The sequence below is a fragment of the Leiobunum rupestre genome, chromosome 3 (genome assembly GCF_980474605.1).
Source record: "Leiobunum rupestre chromosome 3, qqLeiRupe1.1.hap1, whole genome shotgun sequence".
Lineage (NCBI taxonomy): Eukaryota > Metazoa > Arthropoda > Arachnida > Opiliones > Sclerosomatidae > Leiobunum > Leiobunum rupestre.
In genome coordinates this window covers 3,476,299-3,497,812 of record NC_143386.1, presented here as the reverse complement: position 1 = coordinate 3,497,812, position 21,514 = coordinate 3,476,299, and the positions used below count along the sequence as shown (strand labels likewise).

General features: G+C 33.3%; 1 protein-coding gene across 1 annotated transcript in view; it reads left to right on the top strand.

The window, feature by feature from the left end:
* Positions 1 to 21,514, top strand: part of LOC149949120 (ATP-binding cassette sub-family C member 1-like) — a 56,453-nt gene that overhangs the window by 27,287 nt on the left and 7,652 nt on the right. Inside the window, exons 10-22 of the mRNA XM_090169358.1 lie at positions 523 to 777; positions 1,041 to 1,244; positions 2,890 to 3,036; positions 3,100 to 3,196; positions 4,974 to 5,161; positions 5,961 to 6,137; positions 8,462 to 8,629; positions 9,073 to 9,299; positions 13,948 to 14,026; positions 16,277 to 16,810; positions 17,658 to 17,857; positions 19,120 to 19,246; positions 20,614 to 20,715. Of these exons, the coding sequence (XP_090025484.1) occupies positions 523 to 777; positions 1,041 to 1,244; positions 2,890 to 3,036; positions 3,100 to 3,196; positions 4,974 to 5,161; positions 5,961 to 6,137; positions 8,462 to 8,629; positions 9,073 to 9,299; positions 13,948 to 14,026; positions 16,277 to 16,810; positions 17,658 to 17,857; positions 19,120 to 19,246; positions 20,614 to 20,715 (2,505 nt within the window). The remainder of the gene's footprint in view (positions 1 to 522; positions 778 to 1,040; positions 1,245 to 2,889; positions 3,037 to 3,099; positions 3,197 to 4,973; positions 5,162 to 5,960; positions 6,138 to 8,461; positions 8,630 to 9,072; positions 9,300 to 13,947; positions 14,027 to 16,276; positions 16,811 to 17,657; positions 17,858 to 19,119; positions 19,247 to 20,613; positions 20,716 to 21,514) is intronic.

Below are 21,514 nucleotides of genomic sequence, written 5' to 3'. Positions count from 1 at the left end.
CTTATTAAATATCTAATAGCAAAACAAGCCCAGAGAGTATCATTTTTTTAAATTTAATACCATTAGTGTATGTGCTGCGGTAGGTGTTATCACCATTCTTAATTCCTAATTTCTCTCAACTTCCGCAATTTTTTATTAAAAAATATCAAGAAGGTAACAAAATTAAACTAATCAGTTCCGATTTCATTGTCACCTATAGTTTGAATCTTCTTCGGCTAACCAATGAAACTCCACATTTGGTTATTTATTGATTTCAGTGTGAAGAAAGTAATTGAATCATTTTAAATTCAATAAACCACATCAGTCCACATAACAGGAAATGCTTCGGTAAAGATTGAGTTGCTTAAAACCCCACAGATTTTGTAACATGAAAAATCAAATTTATTGTTAAGACAATGCTTTGTTGTTTTAGCTCTTAGAAGTCAGCAAACGATATTTATTAGTTTCATAAATGACTTGACTTCTAAGGAAAGTAATAACTAGATTTTGGGTGCTATTGAAATTGTTTTTTTTTGTTTATAGTGTCTGCGATTGTCTCATAAAAGTCGAAGTGAATTTGCCAGTGGTACCATACTTAACTGCATGTCAGTCGACTCAGGACGATTTCGGGTTGTGGCTGTTTCTTACCATCTTATAATCTGTTTTCCCGTTACAATTGTAATAGCAACCTATCTTCTGTGGACGGTTTTGGGCGTATCAGCGTTAGTTGGCATAATTGGTGTCATTTTATCTGTGCCATTTCTTCAATTTCTCGCGAATAGGATCAAAAAATACCAGGTAATCAAATGTGCTGTAAATTACAATACTCCGATCAGCAATTGAAATTGCTGTTACTCTTCCTAAGTTTACCAATTAATTTGATTTATTAGCCAAATGTAAACAATTATTGTATTACGAGCTATTGTGAGAGAATTGAGAACAAATCAGCTGTTATTAAGGTGAAAATAAGCCGATGTGAAATTAGGAAATTATAAGAACGGCTTAGAAAGACCATGATAAATACATGTAGATACTAATAATCTTCGTTATTCTTTATTTAGTTCCATGTAATAAATTGCAAAGACAAACGAATAAAACTGATGAGCGAGATTTTGAATGGAGCTCGTGTTCTAAAGATGTGCGCTTGGGAGAAGTCGTTTCAAGCGAAAGTTGATAAGCTTAGGGATCGCGAAGTGATACTAATGAAAAAAGCAGCCATTTTACAAGCTATAAGTTTACGCGTTATTCCTATAACTCCCTACTTGGTAAGTAGATTTTGACCAAATTATAACAATAATCAACTAGGCGAATTCCTAAAGAACCATCTAAGGTTCAAGTCACCTAGCGACTTTTATTGCGTTTAAATCAGGTGGCAGGGTTACAATGCGTAGAAGGCGGTGGCAAGACGTTCAATCCACGTGATCCTACGTATCCCTAACCAAACTTGTACTGTTAACAATATTAGTTAATGTAAATGACATATTTCTTTCTAAGAAGAGCCAGGGTCAAAATCACACATTTTATTTCCGAACAAAATCTCAATAGCGCCTCCAAATCCTTCGTTAATTCAGATTTCGTTATAAGCACTTTCTTTGGCATTCGATCAAATTCTATCATTGTAACTATAAAAGGAACCACCTATGGACTGCAATGCAAAGGATGATAAAATTAGTGAATCTAATCTACTTATTCGCTAATTTTATCATCCTTCAAATTCTATCATTGCCTTCTAAGCTCGATATTTTCTTACCTAAGGTTAAATGTAACGCGTATATTTTATGGACATTAACATCAATACTCTTACTGCGTAACAAATGGTATATATAATCGTTATATCAAGATATTCACAGACAAAATCTCCGCTTAAATTAAATTTAATCAAACTGTAAATTTACAATTCTGAAGCATTAATATCAAGCCATTTAACAATTTCACGCAAATTGAAAGTTTGCCTTCTTTTAATCACTGAGTATTCACATTTTAATTGACGTCTTTAAGACGCATTCCGATGATCTTACTGGTTAAAAAAAGTTCAAATCACCATTGTTTCGTCTACGATTGATCATTACATCCCAACCACTTATTTGATGTTTGAAGTATGTCAAAAGCCTATTTAATGAAAAAAGAAAAAGTTAATGGAAATTTTTACTTCATCTAACAAATTGGCGTATTTGTTATATTACGTATGAAACATGAAATATAAACAACTCATTTATAAAACTGACTGCACATGGTCGATCATATTTTATGTCCAGTAGCGTGGTATGCGAGCTTTGTTGAACAACATTTATGGACAGCCCCTCTTAGAACTTGTTTATATTTCTGATTTGACAACGTATACTGGTGGATCAATTAAGGCCTTGCCCATAATTTGATTTCTTTCATCCATGAGTTAAAACATTAAGACGTAGCTATTAGCCGGACGACCCAATTTTGTTATAATACGGCGGACCTTTCGAATTTTAAGCTAAAGGTTTTTTACCAGATATAATATAACTCATAAGTGCATTGAAATAGGTATGAATTAAACCAACTTCAGTAAACACAGACTATCGATAAGATTAATGATTATCTCCTTTAATAAAAATATGCATAAGGTATAAAAACGATATCGATCAAACTTAAGATAAGATTATAGCACAATATTTGAAAAACATAAAAAATTCAGTTAATTTTTAATATACTATAAATTGTTGGATAAGTTAATATTGGAAATTTTAGATCAATATTTGAAAGCAGCATGCTTGTAAGACAAAACCCCGGATAGGCTTTTGTTTTGTTTTAATTTTTAGTTTCAATTTAAACTAGAGTTAAAGCTTTATACATTGGTACCTAAGTACCATGTAGTGAAAACGATTTAACTATTTACAGAATTATATTTTGTCTAATTCTAAACAACATATTTTGCAGGGAGCGTTTCTTTCTTTCACAATGTTCGTTTTGTTGGACGATGATAATGTTTTGTCACCTGCAATTGCGTTTACAACTTTGCAGATATTAGAAGCAGTCACTGCAAATACTTTCCTTTTGCCAAGTTTTATAAATGATCTTTCAATGGTAAACCTCTTTGTAGAGTACTTTTTTATTATGTTTAAAATATGTATTTGCTTTCCTTTTTAGTTAAGGGTTTCATTGAAACGGATTAACAGCATTCTTAACGGCAGTGAAATAAAGTCATACGTTCAAACTGGCCTTTCAAAACAGAAAAAAAGCACTGGTAAAATAATTGTTATTTTTCCACTATCAAGAGATGGTTACAGAAAATAGTGATATAATATATTATGTTACAAATGTTATTACTACCTACAAATGCCCAGTGGTAAACCCTTACAAACCCCAAAAATTAAAGTTGAAAATGTGATGTTTTTTAATTGAGTTATTTTGTTGATTAAAGTAAATCAATTCGAATAATATTTGAAAAAGCAAAGAGATTGCTCTATTAAAAAATACAATATTTTGAAATCAGAAAGTGGTTAACATAGAATAAAATGATAACACCATATGTTCTTGGTAAAACATGACGTGGTTATTTTGTTGTTTTGATAAAAAGGAAAAAAAACAATAATTAAATGAAAAAATCAATTACACGGCAATAATAAAGATTTGTTCTTTAGAAACAAAAATTGTATTGAAAAAGCTGTTATACGGGATAAACGCAATAATTGTAATATTAATATATTATGCTCAGGATAAACAAAATGTATAAATTTGCATATAGTGCAAGTAAGGCTCATCAGTTTAGTTTTCATTCGTCTACTTCTTAGATTTTATCTTAAGGGTATGAAATTGGCCGTTTTCAAAATGTTTGTCATAATTTGCTGCAAAAAGTATTGGAGGTTTATAATTGGAAGGGGGCCGGCAAGTGTGGCTACACTTTCTTCTATTAGTCGTAGATGTATATCGTTAGGTCCTGGTTTTCCTTTGTAAGTGACTTTTCAGCAATTGAGTAGGAAACCCCAAGTCCAAAGTATCGACAACTTCATCCAAAACGAGGACTGCTTCAGGATGCGATTCGGTTAAAGAAACTAATGATAATATGATCCTGTACAAAAATATACTTAAATTAAAAAATACGCCCATGAAATTACTGTCTTTGTTACACAGTTTATTCCAGATTGATTTAATTTTTCACAGTTTATATAAAGAAGGTGGGGTGGCGGAGTGGTTAGCACTTTCGCCTCGCAGCAAGAGGAGCCGGGTTCGATCCCAGCTTGAGGCACTGGGTGAACACTCGGAAAAACTCCTTCTGCGTTGAGTGTGCAAGTTCTCTCCCCACTGGTTTAAGGGGTTTATCCCCGAGTTCTTCCATTTCCCCTTCCATAAAAACTTGTCGAGGTTAACGGTAATAGTTAGTGTAGGGAGTTGTTGGCTCGTACGCGTGGCATGCAGGGCTTTCCACCACCCTCCTACGCATTGTAACCCGGCCACCGGAATCAATGGCTTCAAAAGTCGCTGGAGGACTTAGGCCTGAGGTGGTGCCTTGGGTATTAGCCTAGCTGATTATTATTATTATAAAAAAAAATAAGCGAAATGCATAATTTTGATATGCTTGCATTTAAAGGAGCTGATATTTTTCCTAATGAAGGGAAATTAGTCCTTAGCCTTAGAGCCTAGGTTTTCTTCTGCCTGTTTTCCTGAAAGTTTTCTTCCCGCATTGGCCTACCACCAGGATATATGCGCCGCGGGAAGTAAACTTACAGGAAAACAGGCAGAAGAAAACCTATGCCTTTAAGTTAATTTCTAACAAAATTTATTTTAGATTATTTAAACGAAATTAGACACTGCTTATTTGCTCTTATTCGAAATTGATCAGTTGCAAAATCGTGATTATCAGTTAACCAGTTCGTTTTACCTTAATTCGAGGAAATAAAGTGATTTGCAATTTATTTAAAAGGTTTTTTCTTTTAACATTTTCCTTTTGTTAGGGTGCAACTGGGTATATGGGTTTTATTTAATATGAATGTTTATGCGCGTTTTACTGTTTTCTTTTGAAGCAATCGAATTTATTGACGGATATTTCACTTGGGATTCTTCGTACGAGCCCGTTGTCCATGGAATAAGTCTGGAATTTAAAAAAGGAATTTTGGCTGCTGTAGTGGGAAGAGTCGGTTCTGGGAAAACTTCTCTGTTGTCGTCTGTTCTTGGTGAAACGGAAAAATGTGGCGGAGAGATCAGAGTGAACGTAAGATAAAAAATTATATTCTTATTTACCTCGTAGTTATTCCCTGACAGAAAATGGCACAGTGTCACCCAAATCTTATTAGATTTTATTGATAACTATTTTATTCTGTGACTTGTCCTTCATATTTTGTTGAAATAAAATCAACTCTCTTTCGGTAATTCCGCACCTTCAATCGGACAAGAATTCTGAAATAAGATTGGTGGGTAGCATGAGGGTTTTGGTGTAATCTATCACTAATGTGGTTTTGGTTGGAATTAATTTTTACCCCAATGAAGTGAGCCTGGTCGTTGAAAAGAATTCCCTCGATAAAACGATACCTTTCAACAAAACTGTGGCAAATCCCTAAGCGTCGTAGTTAACACAACCATCGTGTTAATAACTTAAAATAGTTATGATATAACATGTAGCTATGTAACGCACGTTTTGCCGTCTTTGCGTGCTAAGTAATGCCTGGTGTCTATTTAACCATTTAAATCTTTGCAATACAAAATAGAGTTGAACTCGAGTAAAATCAAATTAAGGTTCCTATGCCAGTTAACCACGACGAAGGCTTTAGTTATTGAGCTATTTAAGTTAAACCACTTTGTGTGGAGTTCCCGAATGTAAACAGTTAAATGGTAAATCCAAAGAGCATTTTAATTCCGTCCTTTAACTCATCACGTCTAGTTCCTTGCCACCCTATTTATTTATATTAAATGAAACTTCTAATTATATAAATGCTTTAAAATAGTGATTATCTGTGATAATACTGGGTTTCACTTTCAATTGTATATTTACTCTTTGAATTTAATCACCGAAGGGAACTGTGGCTTATTGTCCTCAACAAGCTTGGATTCAGAACGCTTCTTTGAAGAACAACATTTTGTTTCACCGTGAAATGGACCGAGAAAAGTACGAGACAATTCTTGAGGCGTGCGCTTTAGAAGAAGACATTGACATTCTTCCAGCTTTCGACGAAACAGAAATTGGCGAAAAAGTAATTTAATTCCATTGGGGTTCATTTACAATTCTTTTCAACATTGAGCGATTTATTTTGTCCATTATAATAATAATAATAAAAATATAGTAAACAAGAAAACAATGTGATAGTGAACATAAAATTGTGATTAAACAAGTTGGCAAGCCAAAATAAACCTCTCCTCGGAAGAGTTTGCCCTTGGGCGTATTAACTACTGGACACGGCACTCAACGATATAGCGACATATTCAGATTGTCCTCTTAAAGGCGTAATCCCGAAATATGCAATAAAAATATATAAAAATAACCCAATCAAACAACAAGGTAATTCCAATACTTAGTAATCCTAAAATGTCAATCCACACGGTAATTAAAATTGTAATATAGAAAACCAAAAACACCTTACCGATAACAATTTCCGACTTATAACGCCTACAGAAAAACCTTAACTGAATAGTGAAGGCAAAACAACAGCGCATATCTCCAAATATAAGACCCACTTTACCACATTAGAGAAAATGTATCACACATTTAAAGCCGATAAGAAAACATGTAAAATAAATTACGAAGTTACGAGTAAAGTAAGCAAAACGAAAAAAGCGCGAAGTATACCACATTAAATTGTATTCATTTATAACCCTTGACGGTTCAAAAGTACCGATAGACAAAAACTAACTAACAAGGAGACGACCCGAGGTGTAACGCACCGATTGGGTTCAAACTCGGAGGTTTGGTAGACCTTCATGTAACTTGAAACACCCTAAAGGGAAATGTCTCCATAGGCAACCGTTTTGCCATGGCAACCAAAAATGTTTTTGACAATACAAAATGGAAATTTTCAAATTGAATATAACATGGGAATCTTACCAAATGTAAGGGTACCCCTGTAAAGAATTTAATCAACTTCGAACTTTTTCATTATTTTCTTATTTATATTTTCTATTTTTAGCATTTTCAAAAATTAATTGTTTTTTTACAGGGGGTACCCTTAATATTGGCCAGATTCCCATGTTATTTTCTATGGGAAAATTTCGATTTTGTGTTGTCAAAAACATTTTTGGTTGCCATGGCAAAACGGTTGCTTATGGAGACATTTCCCTTTGGGGTTTATCAAGTTACACGAAGGTCTACCAAACCCCCGAGTTTGAACCAAATCGGTGTATTACACCTCGGGTCGTCTCCTTAAGTGGACTATACCCACGGGTTCTACCCTTTAACCCTTTTATCTCTTCTGGCTGCGCTAAAACAAGATTTGACCTTTAAAATTTCATACGTAAAAGCATGTAGACTTTAAAAACTATTAATATACTCTTCCGCCTTTGCTGAGCTTATAATTTCAATGAACCGTAACATGTATCGGTGGTTCTGTGGTAGAACATTCGCCTGTCATGCAGGAGGGCTCGGGTTTAGGGGACTATGTCCCCTCGGAAAGTTAAAAATAGAACTATGTTAATTGCAGATTACGACCTTAAATATTACATTGTTTTATAATATAATTATAATCATTAAGGTTTAGATTTCAGAGATTATTGAAAAAATTCTATCATTGCAAGTGTTTATATCATGTCATGTTTAAGCAATTTTTTACATTAATGGATAATATTTCGAAAACACAAAAAACTCTAAATTTTCCGAAATCGAACTTTGGAGAAAGTTCAAATCAGGTTTAATTAATTAATTATAATAATAATAATAAATATTATATATAAATATATAATATATAACATATATTATAATATATATATATAATCAATATAATTATAGTTATATTCATATTTGTATTAATTGACAGTTTTTGTGTAAAACAATTTTAACCACGGCCTTTGAATAAAACCGTATAACATAAACAATTTGTTTGTATTATATATGTGTGCTCCACTTTATTATACGGCGTTAACGCAACTAATATCAAATAATTATTCGCTAATATCTTAGGTGAAATGTGCGAATTAGAATCATTATAGGGTGTGAATTTGGAGTTGGTAGGTTAAAAAATGAAATCGTATATATGTATAAATATAGATCTTTGTAACAAAAAGGAATCTATTAAGTTGAACATTAAAAGGACCAATGTATAACCTTTTAATTTTTAGCGACCGCCAAATCATTTGAAATATATTGCGGAAAAATTCTTTGTAAATTGTGTATTGACTTTTGAAATATTCTGCCAATTTAAATAATAATTTCAAAATTAATTATATAATTAACTGTACTTAGAATATCGGCGAAATTTTAAGTATGTGCATTTTTGTAATATCTGTACAATAACAATGCTCAAACCCTTACAGCCTAATTCTACGGATATCGCTTGAAATAATTGTTAATCTTTTAATATTTCTGCAGGGAATTAACCTTAGTGGGGGGCAAAAGCAACGAGTCAGCTTAGCCAGAGCCATTTACTTGGATCGAGACATCTACTTGTTGGACGATCCTTTGGGCGCGGTAGACACTCACACCGCGAGCCATTTATTCGAGAGGGTGATTGGACCTAATGGACTTCTTCAAAATAAAGTAGGTTACACAATTTTCAGTTTTTATGCAGATACCGGATGAACTTGAGGGGGGAAAATGTTAAACTAAATCTGAAATGATTTAATGCAATGATTAAACTTTGTAAGCTCTACAAACATTATTTTTCATAGCGGTGTCGACGCTTACGGTTATTTTCAAGTGAAAAGCAACTTTGGCAATCGATATTTTCATCAAAACAGCCCGCGTCCAGGAAATGACTTATAAGCTAAGAAAAATGCTTGTAGTGAAAGAACTTATACGAGAGGGGTATTTTCAAAGAACCCACTTGCGAAACTAAGCATTATTTTGAATTAGGCCTTAGGTAATCAGCACCTAAGTAACACGACAATTAATTGGATACAATTTAACTGTGATTTATTTATCAATGATAACAAGAGTTTTTAAACTTCCATGAAATAACTTAATTTAAAATTTTGTTTTAGACAAGAATAGTGGTAACCCACAATTTGTCTCTTCTTCCGCATTTCGATGTTGTTTACGTGATGGATAATGGTAGAATTGAAGGCCAAGGGACATACGAAGAATTGCTGGAGAAAGAGGGTCTGTTCAAAGATCTCTTAAATGAGTTAAACAAAAAAGGAATTAACAACAAAGGGAAACTTCAGAAAGAAAAAGCGAAAGCAGACATCAAGAAATATATTTCAATAAGGTAATTTCAATTTTCTATTCTGTAGTTAAAAGTCTACGGTGATCTTCGACGTTTTCCAGCCACTCCCTTTAAAGTAGGCGTTCTGCTACATTTGTCAAGGAATTATTTGCCTCTACGCTGTTAGAAACACTGAACAAATCTAAGATGATTTAGAAACGCACAGACCCCATATCAATGGGTATGAAATACTACCAGAAGGAGAAAAAGGGGAAGGATGACACAAGGGTTCCCTACTGTAACGGCAGTCTGACCAACCTTAAAAATGCGCGAAAATATGGCGGGAGTACACACTTTTTCAAACCAATTTACTCCCAAAAAAACCGTAGTCCCGAGAGATCTCCGCGGTACAATTCCGATTTGTTGGCTGCTTAAGTCTGACTCGAGTACCTGGACGATGTACACTTTGTTTGTTTGGAAACCTGGAGGTATGTATTTTATCTCAGATTTTAATTAAAACTATTAATAGTTTTGACTATTACCTTTTAAAGTAGTATTTGTTTATAATTATATTATTAAAACCCGAACAGTTAAGGACTAGTTTAAGAATACATCAGAGTTAGAAAATTAGTTATTAAACACAAGGCTTACCGAATCGTTCAGTTTCCTCTTTTTACTTTCGCTTTCCTGAACTTTAAAGCCATCTGTTTGTACGTCTTTACTTAAACATTTAACTTGACTTGGCTTTATATTAACTTGGGTAGATTTAAACGTTTTATCCCGCGTAATTAAATCAACTTGAACAGATTTACTAAGATTCGCCGCCATAGCTATCTATTTTCGCATCTTTCGCGACGTCAGTGAGTCACGTGAGCTGACAATTCTGAATTTCTGACGACATCGTATGTCACCATTACGGCATATGCTTGTCAGCAAATTAGAATAAATCCCGCAATTCAAGGTTGGTCGAACTGTTGTTACACTCGTAAAGCATTATAGCATATAGGCAGTGCCATCGTTTCCCTTTATCTCCTTCTGATTCTACGACCCGGGTTCGATTCATTAATAGGATCGAATTTTACATTTAAATAATCAATTAATTATAATTATAAATTTAATATAAATTTAATTCATAAATACTTAAAATGTTATAGAATAAATGGACGTTAATAACTTTATAACAGCGTAAATGACTTTCGCTGCTATACAATCGTCGGTAGCTCACTTAGTAGAGCGCCCGTCTGTAAATGCTGGCGACCCCGGTTCGAACCCCGCCCGGTGCAAATTGATAACAAGACGTATATAGTGAACATTTGGTGGAAACCCTGCCATTTGGATGCTAAGATGCTTAACGTAACCCTTAGCGCTCAGCCCGTCACAATCACGTCGCGCACAATTACAATATGCAGACGAAGGAGATATTATACAACACCCAATGACGAAAAGAGGGGTTTTTGGAAAAAACCTTTTCCCTAATTCCAAGCAACTGCGAACGCAGTGATTACGCTTTGCCACGAAAATGCGAACGTGTTCGCAGGACAGACAAACACACAGACACACAGACAGACAGACAGACAGACACACCCACCCACACACACACACACTCCCACACAGAGACAGACACGGTGATTATAAAACCCCTCCTAGGTTATATAGTACCCTCGGGGAGGTAAAAATAAACGAAATTTAACTTCGTTTTGTCAAAAATACACGCTAATAGAAAAAAATTTGCAATCGTAAATTTCTGATAGATTGAATCTCAAGTCACTAGCATATGACAGTCTTTGACCTGAAACCACATAAAAATCTTCAAGAAGATTTATAATTATTTCGTTCCGTCAGGTTTAGTTCTTTTACTAAAAACCTTAAATTTTTTAATCCAACAGTTGTCGAGGTCTTTCCCGATTTCCTGTATTTCCCTCTTTTAGAATACACCCGAAATGGGCTCAGTCTTCAAATACTCGAGCTTATATACCAGAGGATCTCTTAGTATTCGCTCCACCACTTTGAATATTTCTTCGGTATAGTAGGCTTTGTAACCCTTTTCGAAAGTGGTTTTATTCTGGCTCAAACGAATCAAGTCGCCTTTTTGAACAGGGAACGAGACTGGGTTGAAAAATGGACTTTTCCGTATAAATTCTTCCACACTTGTTTAGAATTTTCATTCGTCACTTCAACGGGCTTGCATTTAGAAGATTTCTGGTAGGTGTAGCTATAACCATCCAATAAATCTGGTAATACGTTGATTAATCTGTGCGTATCTTTCTCCGTAAAATATCGATACATTCCAGACTTGAATGTTCGATTGAATCGTTCCATACTACTGGATTTTACTTCAGAATGCGTTGCGAAAAACTTGATTCCTCTACGTTTTACTTCACCTTGAACTTCTTTGCATAGAAACTCGTTACCGTGATCAGTCTGTACAACCTTCGGCTGTCGACCTGATTCTAAATTAGATTTGAATGACTTTACCATAGTTGATCCATACTTATCCATAGGATCCACAGTGAATGCGTATTTGCTTAATACATCAATACAACCTAAGCTATATCAGTATCCTCTATTGCTGGTTTTGATTTTTTGAATGTCTGTCAGATCAATTTCTCTGATAAGAATTAAACGAAGTTAGTTTACATATGTTAAAAACTCCTTTTGTCTCTGAACTCTCTTCATTTTGCGATAAAAAGAGTAGGTTCTTCTCCTGGTATAAGTCCAGTTCGAAGTCTGTGATCATCTGACGTGGTTGGTTTCAAATCCACCCATAAATACCCAAATGTCTCTAGCAATTGCTTGATGAAAGGCGTTGATGACGTATTTACTGTAAGTAGGGAAAATCTAACTATAGATAGCCAAATGAAATATCGCTGATTTGTTACGTGGTGTTTTGAAAATTATCAGATAGGGTGCGTTTAAATTTTATGTACAAAAACTGACGTGTTTTTATGATGGGAACCTCGTATAAACCAATTCGTGACATCCTGGTTTGTGATATTTGACAAAGTAAATCCTCAAGAATAAAAACAAATTGGTATTTGAGTCCAATAATTTCCCGTCTAAAAATTATCCTTGAAATTCAACTGTGGGTGTATCATCTAATATACCGAATTAAACAATTTGAGTTGATATTCCGCACAACACCATATAACTATCTCTGGAGGATGAAATACACGTTTTTTATATTTGATAAGCATAGCCACGAAAAACGATATCCCAGACTGAGTCGAACCAGCGATCAGACCGTTAAAAGGATTTGGCCGTCTGAAAACCATTTTAAAGAATGACGAATTTTTCCTAATTCAACTAGTTTTAATTCACAAAAGTTGTTTAGCGTTACAGACTATTCTAGCGACCATGCATTTACAAAATTCATCATTTAAAAAGGTTTTAAATCTCAATGTAGTCGAGATTTTTATAATAGCAACACGCATTTCCCAGTCTCCCAAACAGTTGTCACAAAACGTTTATGACTCATAACCCTTTTCATGTTTGCGAAAGTTAGTTTACTGGAGACAGTTGCGGAACTCCGCGTGCCAGATCTGCTTCCGAACCACGCGCTTGCACGACTCTCTCTCGCCTTTGAATGAAAAAAAAAACAAATTGAATATTTTAAACATTGCTTTTTGTGCATTCTCCAATTGTGCATTTAATAGATTGATATTTTATATTACCACTCGGCATATAAAGTTCTTTCGTCTAAAGCCCATGAATATTTTTAACTCAAAGGGTTCGTTTTATGAGGGAGAAGGCATGAAAACATGGGTCCGTCGTTATCTAGCTCTGTCACGTTGAAGCATCCCCTATTTAAGTCTATAATTTCGCGTTGTAAAAGTTCCAATAAAAATACCAAAAAAACTTTCGTAGTCTCGGGTAGCCGTTTCCACGCATGCTTTCAGTTTGTTGTTTGACGTGAAACAATAGTCCCAAGCGAGACCGTGAATCATCTTCTTTACCCAGATGTTCTGACGTGAAGTGCGGGAGGATATTTCGACTCGGGAGTATGGTGGGATAAAAACCCAACCCATGACCCGGGGTGAAGCTCGGCTGAACAGGCGGCCACTTCCTTCACTATTTTCTCCGCTCTCTCATCTTTGGTCTGCCCGTCAAAGAATTAAAAAAGGACCAATATCGATTTCTTAAACCTGTAATTCAAAAGGAAAATAAATACCCCCAGAGAAAAAGGACTAGAAATCTATAAAGGGATTATACTTACATAGTTCTTGTTGGGTTATTCTTCTTGACTTGAAACTTCTTCGAATTCGAATGGTTATCCACTCTAGTGCTCGACTTTATATACTAAGTTATTGCGCCTTTCTATTTTACGTCACCAAAGCATTGTACGTTCAAAAGGTGTAAATGCAGGGTTATTGCACCACTGATCTAACTTTTACCACCCCATTCGCCACTTGAATAATACCGGGAATTTCTGTGCACTCTAAATATTTTTTGCAACTATTTTTCAGATAATTGCTCAGGTTTTCTAACAGCGTAATTTCTATGATTTCTATGCATATGCACTGGCTTATTAGTCGTCTTTCTTACGAAGGAACAATAAACACATATGATAACTGGTAGGGTGATAAAGAGGATTTATTAAGGACATTGATCCGTAGACTGCAACACGCTGATGGGCACTCTGACATATAATTTTAATTGCTTTATATTTATTTTATACTAACCTGATTTATATAAAAATTATTTTCAAATTCAGGAAAGAAACTTTTGAAAAAAGTAGTGAAGAAATAGTTGGACAAAAGATAATTTCAGAGGAAAAAAATATTCAAAGCAGGGTAAGTATTTTGTAAACCCATCGATTATTTCTGAAACATTTTTGACTTCCATCACTTCAGAAGTTCTCTGCTACATTTAAATATTCTTGAAAAGTATTTGAGCAGAATGCGTGACTTATGTAGACGAATCAATTTGGTTCGTTGGTACACATTTTTCTGGAAGCCAATCGTCAAGCCTCTTTTGAAACAACAAACTTGATAGTCTTCTTATTGTGCGGAGCAATTCGTCAATCTTTCATTTCGACAAAACAGAGTTTTCTTACTCACGGTTTGTTAACAAACCGATTATCCACTTCCAGCATGAGACCTCCGAAAAACCGGGTTCCATTGGTTGGTGTAGTGGACTTTCAAAAGTTGAATACAATGGTAACTATAGAGCTTAAGTATTCGGAATTCTGGCCGGAAGTATGTAAATGCTGTTGACTTCGCTCATGGCCCAGTAATTTCGAATTTAGAGTACGATGTCTATATTACCTTTGATTTATTTCACAACTTCGTAACTTAGGAGTAGAAACTAATCATTGATCGAGTTTTATATTTGTATCTCCTAAAGGCTATGCCTACTTCGAAAAATACAATTTATATATTATTTACTAGCCGAGAAGCCCGCCTTACAGGCGGGCCCTCAGCTAGTTGTTTGTTCCGAGGCACTCCACTCCAGTACGCCCCCCAACCCCTTTTTCTCCATGGGATAATTTCCGTGGCACCCTTTTCCCCATAGTCGATCCACCGCAGTAACGCACCCTCCCCCTTTTACCCATGCGAGAATTTCCGTGGCTACCTTTACCTCATAGTCGAACCACCGCAGTAAGGCCCTTCCTCCCCTTTTTTGCCATGTTATAATTACCGGGGTACCCACCTCCCTCTTTTCCCCATGTGATAATTACCGGGATACCCCTCCCCCTTTTTCCCATGTGATAATTACCGTAGTAACCCCTCTTCGCTTTTCCCATGTGTTAATTACCGTGGTACCCTCTTCCCCTTTTCTCCGTGCTAGAAATTCCGTAGTACTCCCCTTCCCCTTTCCAACGCGAGAATTTCCGTGGTATCCTTTTCCCAGCAAAAATAACTCAAACTCGCAGTAGTACCAAACCTCCCTGTACTCCTTTAAACCCCCTGTATCCAATGGCTGATGCATAAAGTCCACGGGACTAACGTACTACGAGAGAGGCACGTCACTTTCAAATCGGAACGACCCCGAAACCCCCCCCCTCCCACCTCCCCGTTTCCGAAACTCACGGGCCTTCTGAAACTACCCAATACGTCCCCCCCCCCCCTCCGAAATTCGCGGCGGAAAGGGATAAACTTTCGGTTGTATTGCGTGTTGGAACAAAAACGGCCCAACTCTCAGGGATGACACATTTTGAACATTTTTAGAAACGGACATTTGCGTCACTTTTGAAAATTTGTAATAAAGAAAACAAAAACCAAATTGGAAAAGATAGCCGTCTCGATGCGAAAACGCGAATCGCAGCGTACTTAAAAAAATGCCACGCGACCCTCGCGCCTGTAACGCGCGCGTGAAAAGCGTCAGAAAATCCAGAAATAAATCTCCAAAATCGGTTGACGAATGAACCTACCTACCAACCTACCTACCACCCAACCAACAGCTTTTTATTATATAGATTATTTATAAATAATATAATATTTATTTTGGCTGGACGAGATTTTATTTATGATATCCTATATGCGGATAACTCGGTAAAAATACTTATATTCCACAAGAATGAAACGCGTTGAAATTAGCGTCTGCACATTTTTTATAACGATAACTATGGATGTTTGGGGAACCAAGCTGGTTTCTTTGAAAACCAACCTTTCATAGTGAAGTTGCGGCCAAACTCACTTTATGTTCTGGTCGCAACGTTGAAACTTTCAAAATTTAATTCATTTGTTTTTGTTTTAAATTATTTCGTAAGATATTTCAACCTTACTTAAACTCGAATTTTCTATTATTATTAATGTTTATTAACAATTAAATTATATTATATTATCAGAAAATGTACTATATCCATAAATACTATTTTGCCGAAGTTTCTGCATAAATTAAAAACAAGACCACCGTTGCAAAGTAAAATCTATATTTACGGTTCAACTCAAACGCGTGATCTGTGAAAACTTACGTACCGTTGTTAAGAAAGTTTGCAACTGTGCAACTGTGCTTTTTCTTTTTATCTTTGATATCAAATGTGTCCTATGTGTAAAAAAAATATTTTTATCAACGTTTTCAGATATAAACTATTTTTTCAGGGAGTTTTTTCTGTGGCATGGCAATATATCCACCTAATTGGTTTAAAGAGCTGTTTGGCCATTTCCTTTGGTTTTTCTTGTGCTTATGCTTTATCTGTGTTTTCAAATTACTGGTTGGTGCTTTGGACTGCAGATAGTCAGGCTTCAAATGCGGATCAGAGCAATGCCACTATGTCCACAATTAAGCGACTTTCAATATTCGGAACAATAAATCTGGCGCATTTTAGCGTTATCTTAGTATCCGGAATCTTTTTACTGATTTTTATGTTAAACGCCGCGGTTAAAATTAATCGGAATCTACTAGAATCAGTTCTGAAATCACCGTTAGCCTTCTTCGACACCACTCCAGTAGGACGAATTCTCAATCGCTTTACAACTGACATCCAGGAAGCCGATCAAGGAATTAACTTTTATTTACTGATGTGTATCGCGTATGTATTTCAGACAGTATCTTTATTAATAGCTGTAATGGCGGAAATTCCATTCTTTGCGTTGGCGATTGTGTTTTGCCTAGTACCTTTCATGTTTATTAAAGTAAGTACCATTTTTATTATAATAATTATAAAACATTTGACCAGTAATTTGACCAGTAATTCATTTACAATATATATTAAAAAAAAAATAGATAGATGTCAAAATCTTTTACAATATTTTAATTGTTAAGGCACTTGCATGATAAAAAATGGATATATTACCGAATATTTGTGATAACAGACTGAAATCAGAATTCTTTGGAAAATTTAATTTTATGTTAAAAGCTACAAAAAGTTCAAGATTCTTGATTTTTGTTTTCAGGCGGTAAATGAAATCAACCCCTTCTATGTTAAAAGTAAAAAAAGTGCATAATACAAAGGGGGAAAAGAGCTAATCCCTAACCAATTTAAAGTAATGATAAAACTTACGGAATACTTGGACCAATTAGGTTTCGAGAATATTTTTTTTTGTCAAGTTTAAGTATTGAAAGCCAAAATCAAAAATGGCTAGTTTGCTGCTATGGTGTGGGATATCATATCGAATAAGGAATATACTTCAACAAAATGGTATTTAGGATAAAAGTTCTATCGTCCGTACATTTCAAAAATCAAAATTATCAAAAACGTGACACAAGGCTAAGTGGTGTGTAAGAACTTTTGGGTGTTTCCACCACTTTCCCGGCCACCTGCGATAAAGGCAATACAAGTCGCTAGATGACTTGGGCCTAGGGTGGTGCCTTTGGTATAATCCCAGCTTATTAATAATTTACTCTTGATACATCGTAGAATATTAAAAAAATAAGAATACGGATATAGTTGAGACAAATTATGTGTTTCATCTAAAATCATTCTTATGTTAAAATATATTTTATGGTCAAACTTACTTCGATCAAACTAAATGCTTCTAGGTGTATTTCTCGAAAGCTCATCGACAGTTGAAGAACCTTTTTGTCAACTCAAATTCCCCTCTGTTTACTCATTTTTCTGATACTTTGGGCGGTGCCAGCGTCATTAGATCTCTAAAAGCTACAGACATATTCACAGAGAAAGCATTTTCACTCATTGAGGATAACGAAGCGAAATATTATTCATGGTCAATGAGTGTGAGGTTTGAAACTTTCGTATTTTTAAAAAAACAAAGTGTAATCGCGTGTAATGTACAATTTCTTCTATTTATTTTACTTATAATTTATATTTAACTTTATACCTCTTTTCGGTTTTTTATTAATAAATAAATGTTCTTAATGCGTTGAATAATTTTAATATTACTTTGGCGCTTGAATTCGGACAACAGAAAAGAAAATTATAAAAATGTCATGTTTTGCGTAATGCACAGCGAAGTTGCACATGCTCGTTTAAAGTTCTTGTGTTTCAATTTATGTTGTAACGGTGAAGATAATATAGATGTTCATTTCTACACTTACTCAACCAGGAAACACAAATAGGAAATGGTTTTCAAGACAATATATCTAGATTGATATTAGTTAGTTGTCATGGTTTTTTGAAATGCAGTTCATTTCTAATCAGTGATATACTTATTTTCCATGCGATATTGCGTATTAAATAAATTTTTCCTCGCTATAATACGCTATAATAATAATAATGAAGCACTACATTTTTTATTAATTCTTCAAAGCTATTTCTAATTTAAATGAAAATCCATTATTTTTTAAAGATTGTAAAAATCCGGACTATCCATATTTCCAATAACATTAATTTAGAATTTTTAATTTTCCGGAAAAATGAAATGTGGAAAAATTTCCGCAAATCGGAAAAATAAAAAGATGAAACGAATTACTTATAAGGGTTTTTAATGTTTCTAACTTTTTATTGATATAAAATGTGTAATAACAGTAAACATACTACAGCACATTAATAGTGTTACATTGTTAATCAGTTTAAAGCTAGTCTAGAGATGAAGTTTTACTTTTCGATTCGAAAAAATGAGGCGAAAATGCCACTTTATTTAAATTTGCAAACAATATTTTAGACTAAACATGGTATTAAAACATTTAATTGCTTTCGAAAAAATACCGAATATTTTCCGGAAAAAGGCCTCGGTCATTTTCCGCAGAAAAGTTTGGGACTTACAACACTACATTGATTGGATAATAAGTTACTTTCTCTAAAAAAGCTTAGTTTATCTTGAGCCTATATTTCGCAATATCGCTTTTATAAATAATTCATCTTTGAAGTCAAACGTATAATTGGGCCGGAATAGTTTACCTGAAAAGCCACCCCTCTTGTAGGAGAGTAGATCGTACACCATAAATCTACGTCAGTTTTTACACAAGTTTAACATATACGTTTTTCAGATAACAATTAATCTGTTTAATGATGACTCCGAAACTACAACAACCTTTTTTTCAGATGGATGTCCTTCCGAGTAAATTTGTTACTAAGTGTGCTGTTACTCATCGCTTATCTATGGGCAATACTGTCAAAAGAATACCTCTCACCTGGAATAGTTGGATATATTCTTAACAACTTGAACACGGTTTGTGTTACAAAATGTATTTTACTAATTAAATGGAAAAGTATTGACAATAAATTTATGAACATGAACACAAAAAAGATGAAGCACATGAAATACATTTTGGGACTTCACTCGAGCTTAATATAGTAAAATAATGTTTTCGTGGAACCTATTACACCTACGCAGGAAAATCTTTAGTTCAGACATACCAATTACAGATATTAATTTTTTCAAATTAAGTCAGTTTTTAGTTCCACATCGATTTATATATATATATATATATATATATGAAAAATCTCAATTGAAAATTAATATCACTATTTTAATTAAATATCATTTTTAATGAAATATCACTATTTTAATAAAATATCATTTTTTAATTAAATATCACTATTTTAATAAAATATAATTTTTTAATTAAATATAATTTTTTAATTAAATATCATTTTTTAATTAAATATCATTTTTTAATTAAATATCATTTTTTAATTAAATATCACTAATTTAATTAAATATCGTTTTTTTATTAAATATAACTAATTAAATTTAACTATTTTAATTAAATTTAACTATTTTAATTAAATTTAACTATTTTAATTAAATTTAACTATTTTAATTAAATTTAACTATTTTAATTAAATATCATTATTATAATTAGATTACACGATCACAATAAAATTACACAATTATAAATAGTTAACACTATTTTAATTAAATTTAATTATTATAATTAAATATCATGATTATAATTAGATTACACGATCACAATAAAATTACCCAATTATAAATAGTTTACACGATTTTAATTAAAAAACACGATTTAAGTTAATTTATACGATTATAATTAAATAACACTTTATTAATTAATAACACGTTTATAAATAAAACATGATTATATTTTATATCACGATTATAATTAAATAACAAGATTAAAATTAATATCACGATTATAATTAAATAACAAGATTAAAATTAATATCACGATTATAATTAAATAACAAGATTAAAATTTTATCACGATTTTAACTAATTATCACATTTATATTGAAATATCACAATTATAATTAAATATGACAATTATATTGAAATATAATAGTTATAATTAAATATGACTTTTATTATTAAATATAACGATTATAATTTAATATCACGAATATTATTTAATATCACGAATATTTTTGAATATCACGAATATTATTGAATATCACGAATATTATTGAATATGACGATTTTAAATAAGTATCACAATTATAATTATATTTGTTTTTCCTTTGCTATTGTCCGTTTTTCGCGAGTTTGATATCGATCACCCTGTAAGATTCTAATCACTTTTAATGTGAAGCTCCCAATGTTATTTTTTTGTAATCGTTCATTGTTCAATTTTGCAGATGGCACCTTTTGTGTGGCTCATATTATTTAACGGAACACTTGTTGAGGCTTCTTTTGTGAGTCTGGAGAGGATATTTGAATATTTCAAATTAAATCCTGAAGTGAGCAAAGTTTATATCGATACATAAAATTATAATGCAAGGTTATTAAGTTAGTTGGTGCTCCATTATTAAAACGAATGATAAATGAACCTCCATGTTAGTGAATTATTTAAAGTTATTTTGATACTATGTTATTATTGCACGGTTTTAATTTTTTGTTTGTATTTCAATTTTTAAATTAATAAAAAAAGTATTTAAAAATTAAGAAGTTTCTGAAATCAGCTGTGAATTAAGCTATACAGCTTAAACATTTTTCAAATGTGAAAAATGGTTAAGATAAGAGTGCCAAAGTCCATCATTTAATGAATTAGCATACGTCAGCTAATTATTTTGTAAAAACGAGTTTAACATTTAAAACTATGAGCTTTTGTTTCATTAAAACATTCCATCTTATTAAATGAAAATTAATTTACTCTCCAGAAAAGAAACTTAACTTCAAGGCAAACCTTTATTGGTGTCCGTACTGTGAAAAATTAAACCAATCGCTCTTTTGATGGGCCCCAAATTTTAAATCACCTTGAGACGTAAAAGAGTGACAAACCAGACTTCACGAACGCTTAGATACCCGCGACATTCCGAGTTTAATGTTGTATAGAGTACATGGGAGGATTTGATTATATTTAAGCTCCGTAACAGAATTAGATGATGTCTAGGGCCCAGAACGATGCTTTATAATTTGAAAGGCTGCTTTTTATTCAGGGTTCCAAACAAAGTTTAATGTCATGTCTAGAGCCCGAGAACAAATTAGATGTCTAGTGCTCGTAATGGTGCTAAATAATGAATATAAATGCTAATTTCA